The sequence below is a fragment of the Macrotis lagotis genome, chromosome 1 (assembly GCF_037893015.1).
Source record: "Macrotis lagotis isolate mMagLag1 chromosome 1, bilby.v1.9.chrom.fasta, whole genome shotgun sequence".
Lineage (NCBI taxonomy): Eukaryota > Metazoa > Chordata > Mammalia > Peramelemorphia > Peramelidae > Macrotis > Macrotis lagotis.
Genome location: NC_133658.1, coordinates 869073427 through 869093253, shown reverse-complemented (window position 1 = coordinate 869093253; position 19827 = coordinate 869073427). Strand labels below are relative to the sequence as shown.

Genomic DNA, 19827 nt, shown 5'->3' with positions numbered 1-19827 from the left:
GGTAAGTAGCAGTAGCTAAGACATTCAGGATGATGCTATAGAATGTGGGTGTCCAACTTTTTCCTCTCTTCTTGGCTACATTGCCCAACAAAAACTTGTCAAGGACTGCATATAAAATTTAATATTTATTTATGACTGCAATGTAGCTCAAATTACAATGAGCATAATAATAAAATGTAATAATGCAATAAAGTATAGACTTTGAGGGCCACAAGGCAGCCCATGGGTCACAGGTTGGACACATCTACTATAGAGCTTACCTCTCCTCCTTCCAAAACTTCTGTGTCCCAAGTGCTCTGAATCTGTTTATTAATTTAACTGTCATTTAAAATATGTTTATATTTTTCATTTACGCATCACCTTTATTTCCAAATATATCTCTCCCACATTCCTAAAAATTAAAAAAAATCCGAGTCCCCAAAAAGTAGCTTAGCAAAACCAACCAAAACATCAGTAATACTAGACTATATTGTGTGGAGTTTTCCTCGCCCATTGTCCATCACTACTATGAAGAAGAAGGAAGGAAGGTATATTATCTCAGTTTTTCTCTAGAACCAAATTTGATCATTATTATGACACAAATTCAGTGCTGAGTTTTATTGTCTTTCTTTCTTTATGGTATTGCTGTCACTGTATATGTGATTTCCCTGGTTATTCTTTCACTGTGCATCAATTCATATGTTTCCCCATGATCCTCTGTTTTCTTCATATATATCAGATATCCCTAAAATGTTATCTTAAAGGTTTAGCACTAAGATTTTCAAGATACTATCTTGTGGAACAGTAAGTAAAAAATCTTTTTATTCATGTATCTCAATTTGTTTAGCCTCAATGGATGGATGCCCACTTTTTTCCCATGTTTTGTTTGTTGGCTTTGGTTTTGGTTTTTTGCTACAAGGATGGAATGTCTATGTGATTTTTTTCTTTCTATCTTTGACCTCCTTGGGGTATATATTTAGTGATGGGATCTCTGAGTGAAAAAATTAAGGACATTTTAGTCATTTTTTTAGTCTAATTCCAAATTACTTTCCAAGATCCATTATTGATTAGATGCCTGAAGAATCCTGTAGTCTGTTCCATAGGTCCCCACTCCCAGTTGTTAATTAATTTGATGTCTCCCTTTGTGTCCTATGCAGTGGGAGGAGGTGAGCGGTTACAATGAAAACATGAACACCATCAGGACATATCAGGTGTGCAATGTCTTTGAATCTAGTCAGAACAACTGGCTTCGTACCAGATACATTCGGAGACGAGGAGCCCAGCGCATCCACGTGGAGATGAAATTCTCCGTCCGGGACTGCAGCAGTATCCCCAATGTCCCCGGCTCCTGCAAGGAGACCTTCAATCTCTATTACTATGAAGCCGACTTTGACTCGGCTACCAAAACCTTTCCCAACTGGATGGAGAACCCATGGGTCAAAGTGGATACAATCGCAGCGGACGAAAGCTTTTCTCAGGTGGATCTTGGGGGAAGGGTGATGAAAATTAATACGGAGGTTCGGAGCTTTGGACCTGTCTCCAGGAATGGCTTCTATCTAGCCTTTCAAGACTATGGAGGCTGCATGTCCCTCATTGCTGTCCGCGTGTTCTACCGCAAGTGCCCCCGTGTGATCCAGAATGGGGCTGTCTTCCAGGAGACGCTCTCTGGGGCTGAGAGCACATCTCTGGTGGCAGCCCGGGGCACCTGCATCCCAAATGCTGAAGAGGTAGATGTACCCATTAAACTCTACTGCAATGGGGATGGGGAGTGGCTGGTGCCCATAGGAAGATGCATGTGCAAGGCTGGCTACGAATCAGTGGAGAATGGGACCACCTGCCGAGGTAATGGAATGCACTTTTTGTTTGTCCCTTGATTAACTCATATTTTGCTGCCTCTAGAATGGGTTGATTCTTGATGTCTGGGCTGATTCTTGGAGTGAGTCAATTCTCATTTTGCTAGAGTGGGGACAAAGGAGAAAGGTTAAAAGAACTTCTCTGATGCCTCAGGATTTGATTCTATGGCAGAGAGATGCCAGATTCCCTTTGCCTAAGCCCCAACTATTCTTCCAGACACTGTATGGGTATTAGTCAATAAAAAGGGTCAGACCTCTTCTGTCTGCCAGGAAGCCATGTTTCTTCAGGTTGCGCCACCGTGGTGAAGTATTGCTTCAAATTGGAAGACACCTTAGAGCATTGAATGTTGGCATGTTGTGCATATCGTTTTGCTGATTCTGATTAATATGACTTTGTATCAGTTTACATAAATCTTCCCATGCCGACCTCTATTCAACACATTTGACATCTCTTTAAAGCAAGTATAGATGTAATTCTATTATATTCATGTCCCACGTTTTACTTAGCCATTCCCCATTATTAGATAGGCATCTACTTTGTTTCTAAGTACATAACATTAAGGTAGAAGGGCCCAGAGAATACAGAATACCAGAGTGAAAGGCCCCTTCCAACATCAGCCTTTTTTTAATTCTACAGTGCTTTTCATATATTCTGGGTTCCAAGGTCCCTCCCAGCTCTGACATTCTGTATTCTAAGGACCCTCCCAGCTCCAACATTCCATGTTTCAATGGCCCTCCCCACTCTGGCATTCTGTATTTTAAGGTCTCTTACAGCTTTTATGTTCCTTGTTTTAAATCTTTCCCAGTTCTGAAATTCTTGTTTCTCAGATGCCTCCAAGTTTTGACATTCTACATTCTAAGATTCCTATTGATTTTAATATTCCATACACCCTTTCTAAATAATAGATCTTTGGTTTTAAAGGCCTTTCCAGCACTACTATTCTGTCTCCTAAAGCCCTTTTAATTCTCACATCCCATAGTCACATTTTATGATCTAAAAGGGCCTTCTAATGCTAACATACCATAAAAGAATGGTCTGGAATAGCCTGGAGACAGGCACGTTGCTCTTATGAAGCTCCTTTAAGTTTCTGCAAAGGCTTGATATAAATGGACCTTTACTTGGTTGATGAAAATTCTGATGGAGAGAAAGGACCTGTCTAGGTACCTCCATGGTTTTCTCAGTTTCATAAAACCAATGGAAAAGGGAATAAATAGGAAGGAATGAGTGAGTGAGAGGTTGGGATGGGAACAGGGGAGAGAGGAATATGCACAGTGTGAGGAAGTCAGGTCACAGGGTCTGTTTTCTAGCCATAGGCTCTGGGAGGCCCCACATCTGGGCAGCTGTTTCACAGGCTGCACTTGTGGTCTGTGTGGCTCTGCACTCCCCTAGCTCATTAATCACGCCATAGCCGGCAATCGGCACTCACATGGGGACAGCTGCCTCAGAAACTGCCCCTCTAGGGGGGCTCTGGGCCAGCATGGGAAGGGGGGGGACTAATCAATTTTCCTTGATTAGGAACCACCAGGTGTTAAAAGAGATACTAGCTTTTGATTTTCCCTTGGTATTGTCTCTCCCATTAGACCCTCCCTTTTCATTCTCTTATATGGGGAAACAAAAATTGAGATCAGGAAATTATAGTCACAAAATGTTGGAATTATAAAAGACCTTACATTATAATGTACCAAAAGGTAGAAGGAATCTGAGAACAAAGAATGTTGGAACACTGAATGATAGAACTGGAAGAGCCCTGAGAATCCAGGATCTCAGAACTGGGCAGATGCTTAGAACACAAGATGTCAGAACTGAGAGAAAACTTAAAACACAAAATGTCAGAGCTAAGAGGAAACTTAGAATACAGAATGTCAGAACTGGGATGGCCACTAGAATACAAAATGTCAGAGCTAAGGGCAGGCCTTGGAACATGGAAGTCACATCTGGGACAGACCTTAGAACATGAAATGTCAGAGCTGGGAGGAACTTTAGAATGTGGATCATCGCATCTCAGAGATATTTTACAAGACAAAATGTGAAAATATAGATTGTTAAAACTGGAAAAGAATTAAGAACACAGAATGACAGTCATGGACTGTTAATCTGAAATCACCTTGCAAATCATCTAATGTAACCCCTCCTTTTCAGGATGAGAAAAATCACCATAATAAGACAAACCTGCATTTACATAAGACTTTAAAGTTTGCAAAACACTTTATATCATATTAACTTTTGTTCACCAAAACCACATTTTGGGACTCCAGACCTAGTTAGTGCCTATTCCATTCCACCCAAGTGGCCCTTCAGATCCATCTGTCCTTGTGGGCCGTGCTACAGACCTCACAGCAGCCTGGTACATGGCAAGGCAGGGAGATCAATGATCATCTCTAGTTCATGGGCTAGTTCCTTTACTTCTGGGAATGAGGGTTTCAGGATAGAGCTCTTAGGATCTAGGGAATATGTCCAAGGATATGTCCTTTGGTAAAGCAAAAATAGCTCACGCTGGATGTGTGACTTTGGATAAGTCATTTCTTCTCCCTTAGACTGTTTCCTCTGGAAAATGAGGGGATTGGTCTAGATGATTTTGAAGATTTTTCTCAACTCTATCAATTTTATAAATAATCAATCTTCTCTCCTGTTCTCCATCCCAATTCAACCTTTGTCTCTTCTTTTCCCACTCACCTCACTTTATGTTATCTCTAAATGTCAGCACTCCTCTGGGGGCTCCCTCTGGTTTAGGCCAGTAGTTTAAAGGAAGTTCAACATTGATATCCCTGGAGCTTTAACCACAGCTGGTGAAATGGAAGGAGGATGAGACTAGACTCTTTTATCTTAATTCTCTCTCTGTATCTTTCTCTGTGTGTCTCTATGTTTCTATCTCAATTTCCCTCTCTGACTCTTTCTCTGTTTCTCTGTCTCCCTTTCTCTCTATCTCCAACTGTCTCTCTCCCTCCTTCCCTCCCTCTATTGTTGTTTCCCTTTTGCTTCTTTTTTTCCCCTTCTATTCCTCACAGTCTACCCATCAGAGCTATGAAGGTTACTTCGCTTAGGCTTTGGTCTGACTTTACATAACACACACACACACACACACACACACACACACACACACACAGACACCATCTCCTTCCTCTTAGTAGCCCTGGGAGCACAGTGCTTCAGCATTCTATGTTCTAACACTCTAGATTCTAGGAACCCTTCTAGCTCTTATATCCTATATTCTAAGAGTCCTTCCAAAGCCTATGTTCTATATTAAGAGACTTTGCAGCTTCAAGATTCCATATCCCATCATGCCCAGCAAGCTCTTTTTGGCTTCAATTGTCCATATTTGAAGAGCCTCCCAACATTCTGTATTCTAATGTACCTGCCAGCTCTGGCAATCCTGTATTCAAAGCCCTTCCAAGTTTCCTATTTGATGTCTCTTGGTGTAACGCTGGAGGTGGGGAAACAGGTCAGTCTACTAGTGAGCCAACTGGCCCAGGAAGAAGGGGAGGTGGAGAGGAGGAGAGGAAGAGATGGGTGGAGTAGATGCAAATTGGAATGCTCAGTGGGAGTGTGGTGACCTTCTTTCCAGCTTAGGTGCTTTTCCTAGAAATTTCTGCCCAGCCAGGGATCGGAGAGGTGTCAATGGGCAGATGACAGACACTCCAGGAGGTCCCAGATGCTTCTTTCAGAAAGGGTGAAGGAAGAGCCAGAAAAGTCAAGGAAATTCTAATGATGAGGAAAAGTCATCATCTTCTCTCCTTATACCAATCTCAATTATACATTGAAGGCTGGATAGGACCTTAAAGAACATTTAGTCCAGGGCTTAATAGACTAAAGTCCATGAATTTTTTTTTATATTTTAAAAACTATGTTTCATTTCTTTGGTTTCCTTTGCAATCATATAAATTTTATATTACATACCTAAAACCAGGACTTTGAGAAGGGTCCCATGGACTTCACTGAACTACCTAAGGGGTTCATAAGACAAAAAAGTTTCTGCTTTAGTGAATCCTTCTTCATCTCACCCAACCACACTTTAGACCAGGTCCTTAAAACCTCTCACCTGGACTTTTGCAACAGTCTCCTAATTTGACTTCTGGTGTCCCAGTCTTATCATTCTCCAAACCATCATCCACAAATCTGCCAAAATCATTTTTTCTAAGACATGCAGTTCTAAGCAATTCACTCCTCTACTCAAGAATCTTCCATGGCTCCCTATTCCCTCTAGGATAAAATTCCAGCCTCTTTTTTAGCATATAAAGTGTTCTCCATAGTTTCCTGCCAGTTCCTTTCTGAACTCATTTCGAATGTCTAGGTGGATAGAGTGCCGGACCGCAAGTAAAAAAACTTGTGTGGCAACCTAGCCGTGAGACCTTGGGCAAGTCTCTTGACCTCTGCCTATCTAAGTTATCTCATCTGTAAGATGGGGATCCTAAAAGCAGATACCTCACAGGTTGTCATGAAGATGAAATGTAATAATATATGGGCTAATACGTGGAGAGGGCTGATAACAAGACCAGGCACAGTCAGTAGTAAATATTTGGTGATTCTCTCCGCATTTCTGTCTCTCATGCGGTCTGTATTCCAGCCAAACTACTACTTTCTCCTCCAGCTATACTGAACAGCTCTGACTACTCCTGCCCAGGCTGTTCTCTGTGCTAGGAATGCAATTCCTGCTCCCCTTGACCCCTTAGAGTCCCCAGCATCTTTCAAGGCTCAGTTCTGATGCCATTTCCCACAAAAGGCCTTTCCTGACCTGTACTGGTTGGTGCTTTGCATGCTCTTGTCTGCTCACATGTTGGTTTATAGTAGATGTTTAATAGATGCTTGTCTAACTAAAAAGGCCGAGGTAGAAAAGGCCTTGAACACAGAATAGCAAAGGAAAGGACCTTAGAACACAGGATATCAGAGCTGGGAGGGTCCTTAGAACACAGGATGTCAGAGCTGGTAGGGTCCTTAGAACACAGGATGTCAAAACTGGGAAAGTCCTTAGAACACAGTATGGGAGAGTCTTTAGAATAAAGAATATCAGAGCTGGGAGGGGTCTTGGAATACAGAATGTCAGAGCTGGGAGAGTCTACAGAATGTCAGAACTGACAGGGCTTTAGAACATAAATTATCAGAGCTGGGAAGGTTCTTAGAACATGGTGTTATAAGCTAGAAAGGGTCTGTTCTGTAGAAGCTGCCCTATCTTGCACATAGAAATCCAGGTCTGACAATAGACTCTCTCAAAATTGGCCAGTCTTGCTTGACCCTGGGGATAAAACTCAGCCTGCTCAACATACCTGAGTACCGGGGCATCTTTCCCACCTTCCCTGAGGAGCTGTGTTCCTGAGAAAAGATCTTCCTTCAGAGCAGCAAGCCTCAACCTCCCCATGGATCCCAGTGTACTTGATCCACAGGTTTTCCCTGGCTCCCCAAGTTGGGCTTGGCCTCACTTTAAGAACCATATCAAATCAGACCCTCAGGAGAAAATTAAATCATAGGATTTAGAGCTGGAATGTATTCTAGAGATTATGTCCTTTAATTCCCTCATTTTACAAATAGGGAAATTGAGGTTAAATGTCTTACCCAAAGTAGCAAGTAGCAGAGTCAGGATTTGAACCACTGAATTCTAGTGGACACTGCCTCCTGGGAAACGTTTATTGCCTTTAATTCTTCGCTGCCCATGATTCATTATTTAACTCCTTATACTCCTGGATCTCCTACTTTACTAAAAATGCTTTGAAACAAGTGACCTCTTACTCAGGTCCAGTGACTTTTCCTTAAGATTCACCTTCCTTGACCTTTCTGTGGCTTTCCACCACACTGGCCACTGCCTCTTCCTTCATGTTCTCCTCCCTCTGGCTCCAGTGGTCATCTTAATATGCCTGCAGTGGCCTTTGCTGGCCAGTAACCTCCTCCAACCCTCTAAGGGTGGGTCTCTTCCAAGACCTGGCCCTTTTCTCTTCTTGCTCTGTATTTTATCCTGAAGAGATCTCATGTCTTCTTCTCCTGGTTTCAATTGCCATCTCTATGCAGATGGGTCAACCTCAGCTCTATGCAAGCCAAATCTTGAGTCTAAACTTTGGTCTTGTGTCTCTTAACTTCCTTGTGGACAGCCCTACTCAGATACCATCTGGAAACTCAAATTCAACCTGTCTAATATTGTTCTAATCAACTTCCCGCCCCCCATCCCCATTCCTAGATCAGTCATCTTCCAAGTTCATTATTTCTATCAGTGATGCCAACATCCTCCCAATCACCCAAACTTTAAAAGCCCAAACTCATCACTGACTCTGCTTATTCTTCATCCTTCTATCCACCAAGCCCTGTTCATGTCACTTCCACAGCATCTCTATTCATCCATTTCTCTCCCCTCCACACAGTCTCTACCTTCACTTAAACCCTCCTCACATCTTATCTAAACTATTGTCTTAGCCAACAAGCATTCGTTTTTAAATAGTATTTTATTTTTTAAAATTACATGTAAAGAGAATTTTCAACATTCATTTTTTATGACTTTGAATTCCAAATGTTTTTCTCTCCCTCTCTCGCTTCCCCTCCCCCTCCCTATGGCAGCAATCTGATATGTCTGAGGCCAGATTTGAACTCAAGTCCTCCTGACTCCAGGGCCAGTGCTCTATCCACTGCACCACCTAGCGACCCCAACAAGCATTTTTTTAGAAAGATTTTAATTATTTTGAGTTTTGCAATTTTGCCTCTGATCTTGCTTCCCTCCCCCACCCCCCACAGAAGGAAGTCTGTTGTTTCCATGGTATGTATTGATCTCAGTGGAATGTGATGAGAGAGAAATCATATCCTTAAGGAAGAAAAATAAAGTATAAGAAATAGCAGAATTACATAATAAGATAACGGGTTTTTTTTTTCCTAAATTGAAGGTAATAATAGTCTTTGGTCTTTGTTCAAACTCCACAATTCTTTCTCTGGATACAGATGGTATTCACCATCACAAATAGTCCCAAATCGTCCCTGATTGTTGCATTGATGGAAGGAGCAAGTCCATTAGGGTTGATCATCACCCCTATGTTGCTGCTAGGGTGCACATTGTTTTTATGGTTCTGCTCCTCTCGCTTAGCATCAATTCATGAAAATCCTTCCAGGCTTCCCTTAATTCCCATCCCTCCAGAATAATAGTGTTCCATGACATACATATATTACAGTTTGTTAAGCCATTCCCCTGTTGAAGGACATTTACTTGATTTCCAATTCTTTGACACCACAGACAGGGCTGCTGTGAATATTTTTGAACAAGTGATCTTTTTACCCTTTTTCATGATCTCTTCAGGAAATAGACCCAGTAGTGGTATTGCTGGATCAATGGGTATGCACATTTAAAAAGCATTTTTAATTGAAATTTTATTTTATTTTTTGAATTACATGCAAAGATAGTTTTCAACATTCATCTATTTGCAAGTTTAGGAGTTCCACATTTTTCTACCACCTTTCCTTCCCTCCTCCCTCCCCATAATGGCAAAACATCTGATAAAACCATGAATTTATTAAGCACATACTGTATCCTATATACCTTGCTGAGGGTTGGGAATCCAAAGAAAGGCAAAAACAGTTCCTGCCCACGAGAAGCTTCAATTCTAAAGGGGGAGTAAACAAAGGACTTCATACAAACAGGATATGTACAGTCTCCTAATGGGTCTCTCTGCCTCCAACTTCTTCCCTCCCCAATCCATTCTCTACATATCTGGCTAAATAATCTTTCTAAGGTACACTCTGACCATTAACTCTCCAAAGCTCAAAAACCTTCAGTGGTTCCCTGTTGTCAACAGAAATTTCTTTTCAGAGTGTGGTCTGGAGATCTCTTGGGGTCCTTGACTCTTTCAGGATGTCAGAAATATTTTCATAATAATATTAAGATGTTTTCATCATTAATACTGTAATAGCCACATGAACTAAAGCTCTCCATTCATCTTCCATAATTTTAAAAGTGTAAAGGGGTCCTGACACCAAAAGCTTTGAGAGTCATTTTCCTTCTCGAACTCATTTTACCAATGAGGAAACTGAGGCAAACAGTTAAGTGACTTGCCCAGGGTCACCCAACTCGTAAGTGTCTGCAGGTAGATTTGAACTCAGGACTTCCTGACTCTATCACTACACCACTTAGCTGCCCTATGAAACCTATCGGTCTATAGGAGAAAGGCCAAACTTCATAGTTTGATTAAACGGTCCTCTGCACTCAGGTTCCAACCTATATTCAGAGCCTTGGCTGAGATTTCTCCCCTTCATATACTCTTGGGCTGCAATGACTCCTGTTTATCCTCTGAATTTGACATACTGTCTCCTATCTTGAACAGGAGGGCACAGTCTGCCCTCCTGACTCCTCATCCCTCCAAAATTCATCTTAAGTTCCACTTTCCCCATGAAGTCTCTACCCTAACTACCACATCTAACCCCAGAATGTATCCTTTCTGCTGTCCATGTTTTCCTAGAGTACTTTGTCTGAGACTCGCCCTGCCCCCCTTTACTTCCTACTTTGCATTTAAAATATAGTGCTGGGTCCTGGGGATACAAAATTTTTTAAAATGCTAATAGCAGTTTCTTGCTTTCAGTGAGATTGCTTATGCTTATTTTGTATCTTATTTTTACAAAATGCCTCTTGGAAAGCAGGAATTGCATTCCCTTTGTTTTTGAAATCTTGGTGCCTGATGCATAGGATTATAAATTTGGATCCAGAGTCACTGAGTCAAAACCCCTGATTTCATAGATGGGGAAACTGAGGCATAGAAGAATTAAGTGACTTGACCAGGGTCACTCAGCTAGAAGTATCCAGGAGATTGCAAGCCTTCAATTAAATTGAATTCAATTTCTACTCCATCTTGTTGTCTCGAGGCATTTCGCTTTTCAGACTTAAGCTTGCAAATTTGTAAAATGAGAGGGCTGGATTCCCTGCTCCCTAGGTACCCTTGTAGGTGGAGAGAAGCAGCTCCTCCTTTCCTGAATGGAAGGGAGAGGGGAACAGTGTGAGGGAGAAGGAGGAACATGGAAGAAAATCCAGTCCCTGAAAAGCAACCAACACGGTCCAAGTTGGAAAGGCTGGCTCAGTAATAGATTTTAACGAGAGCTTCCCCATTGCCTCCATGGCCTCCAAACTCAGCCATAAATAGCTGGAGAAGGTTCCCAGTTAGTCTCTCCACTGGGCTTTTCAGTGCAAGAAGCCAGGGATCTGGAGAGAAAGAAGGGGGGCTATTTATTGAGGACATTTATGCATTTCAACAGTTTCAGCTATTCTGAGCTGGTAACACAACGGGATTTGGAAGCAGTTAGCTATCAGTTAGCTATTCACCAGGAAAGAGAGAAAAAAAAAATGAATGGACTAGAATAGACCAGGGCTTCACTGATGCCCCACCCCAGCCCCAGGAAGGACCTGCTTCATCGTCCCTGCCTCCCCCAAGTTCCACTCATTGCTCTGTCACTTATGAGCTCACTCATGATACTTTTAACATTTTTCATAATTAACTCCATCAGTTCTCTCTTAACTAATGAGAGGTTTCTCTTACCCTGCTCCCATTTCAGATCCAATAGAAGCTGGGAGGGATCTGAAGAGATCCTTAGTCCAAACGCCTTTTTTGCTGATAAAATAACTGAGTTCTAGAAAAGTGAAGGTCACAAAGAGAGTAAATAGCAGAACAAGGATTTTACCAAGATGCTCTGATGACAAAATGGGATGGGTGGGGTTTACCATTGCACCACAAAATCTCTTCTCCTAGTAGCTCCCATTTCTTTGGTGAATTAAAAGTTTACCAAATAGGTTCTTCATTATTATTTTGTGAGATCCTACTGTTAATCCAATTCTTAGATGAATTAAAGTTTATTGCATAATTTCTTCATAATAGCTTTGTGAGGTCCTACTGTTATTTTATAAAGGGCATAACTGAGGTTCAGTGAGAATTGTCATCAGAATATACATATACATATGTGTGTGTGTGTGTGTATACAAACATACACCGTGATTTAGTACCTGGTAATTATATCATGGCTTAAATTGTATAATGCATTTTATGAACATTATACCAATGAAAAAGACCAGGCCAAGGAGCCAAAAAGACAAAAGGATACAATTCCTGCTTTCCGGGAGTCTTTCTGTGACAGGGGATACAAAATAAACATAACACAAACTGGACAAGTTACTTTAACTTCTCAGGGCCCTGAACCAGTAGTGTTAAACTCATACATAAATGGGGACCAGTAAACCATACATAAAAATCCCTGTGAGTCACATGCTGCCTTAGTTTTAAAATGTAATTTTCCCTGTTTTCTTGTATGTATTTGTATTTTCATGTATTTTGTTAAATATTTCCCAGTTCTACATTTTCATCTGGTTCAGGTGGACCAAATGTTGATGCTTGTGCCCTCAGATATAGCTGAGATTATCATTTTTCAGGTGAGGTGCCTTCCTGAAATCAAGGCCATTCCTTTTTTGACCTCCACATGTCTCATATATGTCCCCTTGCCTGCACTCCCACAACCACTAATTTCTCTGATACAAGCCCCCAAGACACGATGACTGAACCATCCCAGTGTCCTCCTAGAGGTCTCCTTGTCTTGTCTCATCCCTCTCTAATCAATTCTCAACTCCGCTGCCAAAGAGATTTTCCTCAACTGCTGAGCTGACCATGTCAGAACATCCTCCATCCAGTCCAAATTGGGAAATGGCAGGAACTCACTGTCACCTTTCAGGATCCAACATAAACTCCTCTTTTTGGCACTTAAAGCCCTTCCCAACCTGGTCTTTTCCTGCCTTTCTAGTCTTCTGAAACTTTATTATCCTTGTACTCTGTGATGTAGGCCCATGAGTCAACTTACACAGGCACCCTCCCCCCCACCCCCCACCATATCCCCATGCCTGGACACCTTCTCCCTTTTCACCTCCAACTTCTAGTTTCCTGGCTTCCTTTGTGACTGTTCCAATCCTTATTTCTACAGGAAGCCTTTCTCTGGGTGTCTCCAACCCCCAGTCCCTTATCTCTGGCAGACCCTGGCCATAGAGTTTGTCTGGATGACTCTGTGCAGCTTGAATGTGATTTGTGTATGAGGGTCTTGAGAGTCAGGACCACCCCTTTGCCTTTCTTTGTATTCTGGGATACATTAAACGGACTTCATAAATGTTTGTTGACTGACTATCCTGACATCAGTATGGAAAAGATGTGTGTTTGTGTGTGTGTGTGTGTGTGTGTGTGTGTGTGTGTGTGTGTGTTTATGAGGAAGGAAAGAAGGATGGATGGAAGGAAGTAAGGGAGGGAGGGACGGAGGAAGAAAGACTATCTAGCCAGACAATGAACTAAGCGCTTTACAAATATTATCTAATTTGATCTTTACAACAATCCTGGAATGAAGGTGGGAGGGTGGCAGAGGTATCTTCATTTTATAGATAAGGAAACTGAGGCAAACAGGTCAAGTGACTTGCCCAGGGTCACACATCCTTGGATGTATTTGAACCCAGCACTCTATCTGCTCTGCTTCTTAGCTGCCTGTGGCTAAACATAAGTCCTAGGGAGTTTCCTGAGGGAGTAACAGGTAAAATAACTTGCCCAGGGTCATACAACTAATAAATGCTAGAGATGAGACTTGAACCCAAGCTTTTCTGACTCCCAAACCCAACACATGTCTCCTGTACCATACTGTCTCTCCGTCCCTGGACTTCTAGTCATTTGAAGTGTCTTAGGAGAGGTTGCTGCACCCAGAGAAAGTGCACATCTCACCCAAGGTCACATCGTGAGTTAATAATGGAGTCCAGACCAAAACCTTCAGCTTCACAGTCCTGTCAGTTGTAGTCTGTGCCTCTCTTTTTCTGTCTGTCTCTATCTCTTGTCTCTCTCAGTTTCTCTCTGTCTCTCTATCTCTGTTTCTCTGTTTATTTCTCTTCTGTTTCTCCCTCTGATTCTCTCTTCTCTCTGTCTCTATCTCTATATCTCTGTCTTTTTCTCCCTCTGTTTCTCTCCTCTCTTCTGTCTCTCTTTTTCTCTCTGTGTCTGTGTCTGTCTCTCTCTTTCTCTTTCTCTCCCATACCACAATGTTTTCTCAAGCCCTGGAAATGAAAAACACCCACCAGTGGTCGGGATTTCGGCTGTCTCTGAGACAAGGCAGGTTTGCTCCAGGCCTAACGACTCCATAACAGCTCATGTTTTATATAGTGTTTTACAGTTTACAAATCACTTTGCCTGTGTACTCATTTGATTAAAAGTTGTTGCTCCTCAGTGAGGACAAAAAAAAGCAACAAACTATAGTGAGTACAACAGGTCTTGGAATCAGATGAATTCCTGCCTCTTTTTTCTTGCAGACTAAGTGACCCTGGGCCAGTAACTTAACTTTCTCATCCCTTAAATGGGAACACCGTCAGTAGCATCTCCCTTACAGGGCAGTTGGGAAGATCAAATAAGATATTGAGTGGATATGCTTTTTGCAAACTTTGTCTTAAAAGTCTCAAGGCTCCTCAGTGTTGGCTACATGTGGGTCACATGAAATAATGGATATAGAGGCTTTCTGTAGGATTGTAGAATCCTATAGAAATGTGAACTATTATTGTTCCCATTATTAGTATTTTTTTATTAAGTGACCTGCCCTAGGTCGATGTGAGCCATAGAGGCAGATGTTAGAAATAAGCCCCGGGAGAAAGAAGCATCTCTGCATGAGCTAAGATTTCTTCCCAGCCTAGTCTTCCACATTTGACTTGAGTGTTATTTAAATGAGTATTTATTTGCCTCTCTTAGGAAAGAGAGTGTGTGGCTGTGTTTGTCGGTGGGTGTGAATGTCTTCGACAGCCATGTAAATTAACCCTTGCCCAACAGCCCAGGGCCTGGTTATGAAAAACCCAGACCAACTTGGACTTTTGGGCCGGGGGGGGATCTGGAGAATCTTGGGCCTTTGTGGGGGCTTCCTTTTTCTCCAAAAATAATCTTCACAACCCTGATCTTGGTTGATCCTCATAAGTTTTTTAATTATAGGAGGTATTTGCATAGCAGGCATATTTACCCAATGTTCCCTCCCACCAGAGGAGCCCCCAAATATTTCCACAAACACTGTTAATCTGTAGTTTGGTGAAGGTGGCAAAAGCATTGGATTGAAAAGTCCCTGCTTTGGAGACTGTGTGATCTTGGCCAGTGCCAGACCCTTGCTCGGGGCAGGATCCTTACCTGTAAAATGAGGGACTTGGATTGAGTGACATTATAAGATTCTTTCTAGCCCTAATGTTTTCTGTTCTAACATACTTTGTTCTGTGGCTCTTTTCCAGTTCTGCCATGAAAGAATATGTATAAAGTACTCCAGAAATTATAATTATACTTAATATCTTAAATTTCAGGAAACTGAGGCACCAAGAGGTTAAGTAATATGCTCGAGATCACCTAGCCTCTGACACTTAATAGCAAATCACCTAACCAGTACTCTAGGCAAGTCTCTCTTAAGACTGTAATTTGCCTTCCTGCTTTCATTAGGAGAGGGAGTCCCCACTTGGAGGAAGCTTTGTATATCACTGAAATTAGAAGTTTGGTAAAAAAAAAAAAATAGAGTAGTAATGGTAGTAATGATGGTAGTGATAGTAATGGTAATAATAGTGGGAGTAGTAATGGTAGTGGTAACGGTGGTGGTAGTGGTAGTGATGGTAGTAGTAGGAATAGTAGTTGTGATGGGGTGGTAATGGTGGTAGTAATAGTAACAGTAGGAAGAGGAGAAGGAGAAGGAGGAGTAATAGTAGTAGAAGTATAAAATGGTATATTTTATATAGAATAAGAGTAGTAGTGGTAGTGGTAGTAATGGTAGTAATGGTGGTAGTGGTAGTAATAGTAGTAGTAGTAGTAGTAGTAGTAGTGATAATGGTAATGTGGTAGTAGTAGAAATATAAAAGAATACATTTTATATAGAAATATAAAAAGTACTTTTCTCACAGTGCAAATCTGTATCAAATCCCCAGCCCCTAATAAATTCTAGTAACTCTTTAAGGGGCTCCAGGGTCAAATATAAAATGCTCTGTTTAGCATTCAAAGCCCTCCATAATGTAGCCCCTCCCTCCTTTCTGGTCATCTTACATCTTCCTCCCCAATATATACCTTTGATCCAGTGATATGGACCTCCTGACTGTTCAATGGTCAAGACCCTCCATCTCTCACCTCTAGGCCTTCTCTCTGGCTGTCCCCCTACCCTGCACTCTCTCCTTTCTCCACTCAAACTCTTAACTTCCTATGCTTCCTTATAAGTCCCAACTAAAATCTCATCTTCTACAAAAAGTCTTCCCTGACCCCTCTTAATTCCAGCACCTTGCTCTTGTAATCATTATCCTGTTTAGAACTTGTTTGTGTGTGTGTGTATATGTATATATACATATACAGAGAGAGAGGGAGAGAGAGAGAGAGAGAGAGAGATAGTTGTTCCCTCATTGTCTCTCCTATTTCATTGTGAGTTCTTCCTGATCAGGAACATCTTTTGCCACTTTTTGTTACCCCATTGATTAGCATAGGGCCTGGCACATAATAGATACCTATTGAATGTTTATTGATTGATTTGTGTTATCTAGCTCACTGTTTCAAGGAAAATTGAAATTACTATGAATATGTACTCTTTGATTATGATGATGATGATGATGATAAAGTCTGCCTTTGGGCCTCAGTTTGCTTATTTGTAAAATGGGGGCTATGGCACCCCTCCTGAACCATAAGGAACCCTAGGAGGTGTTTCTTATATTTCACCAAAGGCCAAATTGGTAGAACCAGGTTTAAAGCTGAATAAAGGCTTCGAAGGAGGAAGAGTCATAAGGAAGTCTGCCTTTTGCTTTGACTCTTCCACTTCTTTGATCCTCATGAGCAGTGTTCCTGTGCTGTGGTCTCTCTCCAGCCCTTACCCCATTCCTTGGGGCTTCTGTAACATTTCACCTTCAGGGTGATGATGGTGATGATGTTACACCAAGGAGGCCAATGTGACTGGTGGGTTGGGCTGCTGCTATTTGGACAGATGTTTTCCACATATGGAGGATGAGCTTCGATTCTCTCCCTGCAATTTTCCTAGAATCATAAATTTTTTATACCTAAGAGGGCCCTTGAAGATCATCAGTCAGTCCCCTTTATAATGATCTCATATGGTAACAAACAGGTTATATCCTCATGGTAAATTACCCACCATAGTGGAAAGGGCATGGGCATGCTCTTTGGGTTCAAATTTTTACCCTGCTACTTAAGAACTTGTGATTTTGAAGTCACTTCTCCTTGTGAGCCTTAGTTTACTCATCTGTAAAAAGAGGGAGTCAGTGATCTTTAAGATCCTTTCCATCTCTAAATCCTATGATCCTATATAAGCATAGGGTTATCTGCTTAATACAAACTGTTTATTCAAATAGAATGATCCAGAACCAATCTGCTTTAGTATTTCGATCTCTTATTTTAGATTCTTCTTTAAAAATTCCCTTCAGTATCACCCATGCTCTAAATCTTCCTGTTAATATCTAATAGGTTCTTTTCTCCCTCTGCTTCATGGCATATCTTAGACAACTTGAGAATGGATTTGCTAATTGAACAACAGAATGTCAGAGCTACAAGGGTCTTCAGAACATGGAATGTCAGACCTGAGAGGGTCCTTAGAACAGAGAATGTCAGACAAGAGGAATCTTAAAATACAAAATGTCAGGACTGAGAAGGTCCTTAGAACACATGATGTCAGAGACAAGAGGAATTTTAAAATGAAGAATACCAGAGACGGGAAGAACCTTAGAACATGGAATGTCAGAACAGGAGGGGAATCTTAAAATAGGCATGTGACATAATGAAAATAGCATTGACCCATAGTCAAAAGACCCACTAAATGTTTTCTTAGAGCTGGGAGATCTTGAATGAGTCCATTTCTCTTTGTAAACCTCAGTTTTCTCATATGGAAAATAAGAAAACACACCTCTCTATCCCCATCTTTAGGAATATTGCTAGATATGAGAAAGCCCCTTACACGTATAAGGTTATTATTGTCTAGACTAACCCCTTCATTTTAAGAAATAGAAAATGAGACCTAGTGAAAGGAAGTGACTTGCTCAGGTTCACACAGTGGTAGACTTGAAGACAAGAACCCAGGACATAGGATCAGAAGATTTGAAACTGAAAGCAGCTAGTGGAATAAATAGTGGAATTATAGCCAGCTACTCCTGCTTTTCATCCTTACTGTGTGATCTCCCCTCTATGAACTTCAGTTTCCTCATCTGTAATGTGAAGATAATAATACACATCATTGTTTCCCATGAACTGTTGTGAAAAGCAAATGGAATAATCTATAAAGCTCTTTGCAGACTTTTAGGAGTGTTGTGTAAATGTCAGTTTTTACTATTCCCAAGATGATAAACTTATATACAACGGGTTTGAATATGTTGTCCAAGGTCACACAGGTGTGTCTTGATTCCCTTGACTCTTTCCTCTAGAGCATCTTACCTTAAGGGGATGAAACACAGGAAGACTACTGGGCAGCAAAAAAGAGGATATGGAACCTATGGAGGGGTAGCAGGAATGAGAAACATGGAGCCTGCAGTGGGGCTGCAGGAATAGGGGCTCCCAGACCTTCTTTGTTCTGGTGCCTCGCTCGGCTACGCTTCCTGAGTGTAGAGCTGTGGTCCATCCAGGGCGAGCCCATGTGTCAGGCAAACAACAGGGAGATTTTTCCTTACCAATGAGATTCGTCTAGCCTGACCTAAGTGCCTGTCTGGGAGCCAGGCTGCCCATGTCAGAGAAACATGAACCGATGTTTCCTCCTTGCTCCCTAAAAGGAATCTCTATCTGATTAGCAACATTCTCAAGACCCTAAAGTGGTAATTGGCCTTTTATCTCGGGGAGAACAATCCTCTATCCAGCATCCATTGCCAGGAGGGGGGGAAGTGGCTGGATTCCCACATCTTGTCTCCCTGGCAACCCCCTGATAAGTCCTGTTCCCTCCTCTCCTGCTTGTCTGTGTAATGGAGGGAGAAGGAGCCTCTGCTCTTCTTATGCCTATCTGGTCCAGAGTCCTTCTATGGGCCGACCTGTACATTCCATAGTGTGTAGCTGTATGTTTGTATCTTCTTTGTGTTCAGTGTTTGGCACATCCCCTAGAGTGGGTTCCTTGTTATGTTTTGTATTTATGTTCATAATGTATAGGATTGTGTGAATTGAATGTGGCTAGTGTGTACATTTGCATGCAAATGGTGTACGACTTGGGATGGCAGAATGGATGAGGTGAGATTTGTCTGTATAACATAGTAGAGGGTATGTGATATGTGGGAGTGGCATGGTATCCTGGGGATGGAATGGGATTCATGAGTAGGACGTACTATCATGTTTATGGATAGAGGATATATAGATATTAATATGTGATATATGTAGCTTGTGTGGATATTACATGATACCTCTGTGTGGAAGTTATATGATGTGAATAATATAATCCTGTGAGGTTATGAAGTATGCAAGCAGGGTCCATATGCATGTGCTTAGTGTGTTCAACAACATGTGTGGATGTGCATAATGACAACATGACAATAATAACCTAAATACTGAGCACTGATAAAGGTTACAATACACTTTACAATCATGTTCTCATTGATCCGAATAATAACCCTGGAGGGAAACCTAAAAATATTACTTTCCCCAATTTTACAGATTAGGAAAATGAGGCAGGCAGAGGTTAAGTGATTTGCTCAGGATCACACAGATAGTAAGTATCTGAGCTTGATTTGAACTTGAGTCTTTCTGGTCCCAATTACTTAGTGGTTTATAAGATGTATGTGTGGTGTTCATGGAGGATTGGTGCATATGTGTATGTGGTGTGTGTGTGTATGCTATAAGACATAATTCACACACGTGTTATAGAGGTAATATGTGATGTGTGGAGTGAATACATGTGTGTTGTATGTGATTCTATGTTTGTGACACATCTATGCAGTATGTATATGAGTGTATATGTGTTAGGCATGTACAAGTATATGTGGGGTAGAGTGTTGTGGTTGTGTGGTAGGGGGAGAGATTGTGTTCACAGGGAGGCAGGATGAAACTTAAAGGGACCATGGATCTTTTT

General features: G+C 41.6%; 1 protein-coding gene across 1 annotated transcript in view; it reads left to right on the top strand.

The window, feature by feature from the left end:
- EPHB2 (EPH receptor B2) overlaps window positions 1–19827 on the top strand; it is a 267723-nt gene that overhangs the window by 79817 nt on the left and 168079 nt on the right. The window contains exon 3 of the mRNA XM_074218177.1: window positions 1137–1821. Within this exon, the coding sequence (XP_074074278.1) occupies window positions 1137–1821 (685 nt within the window). The remainder of the gene's footprint in view (window positions 1–1136; window positions 1822–19827) is intronic.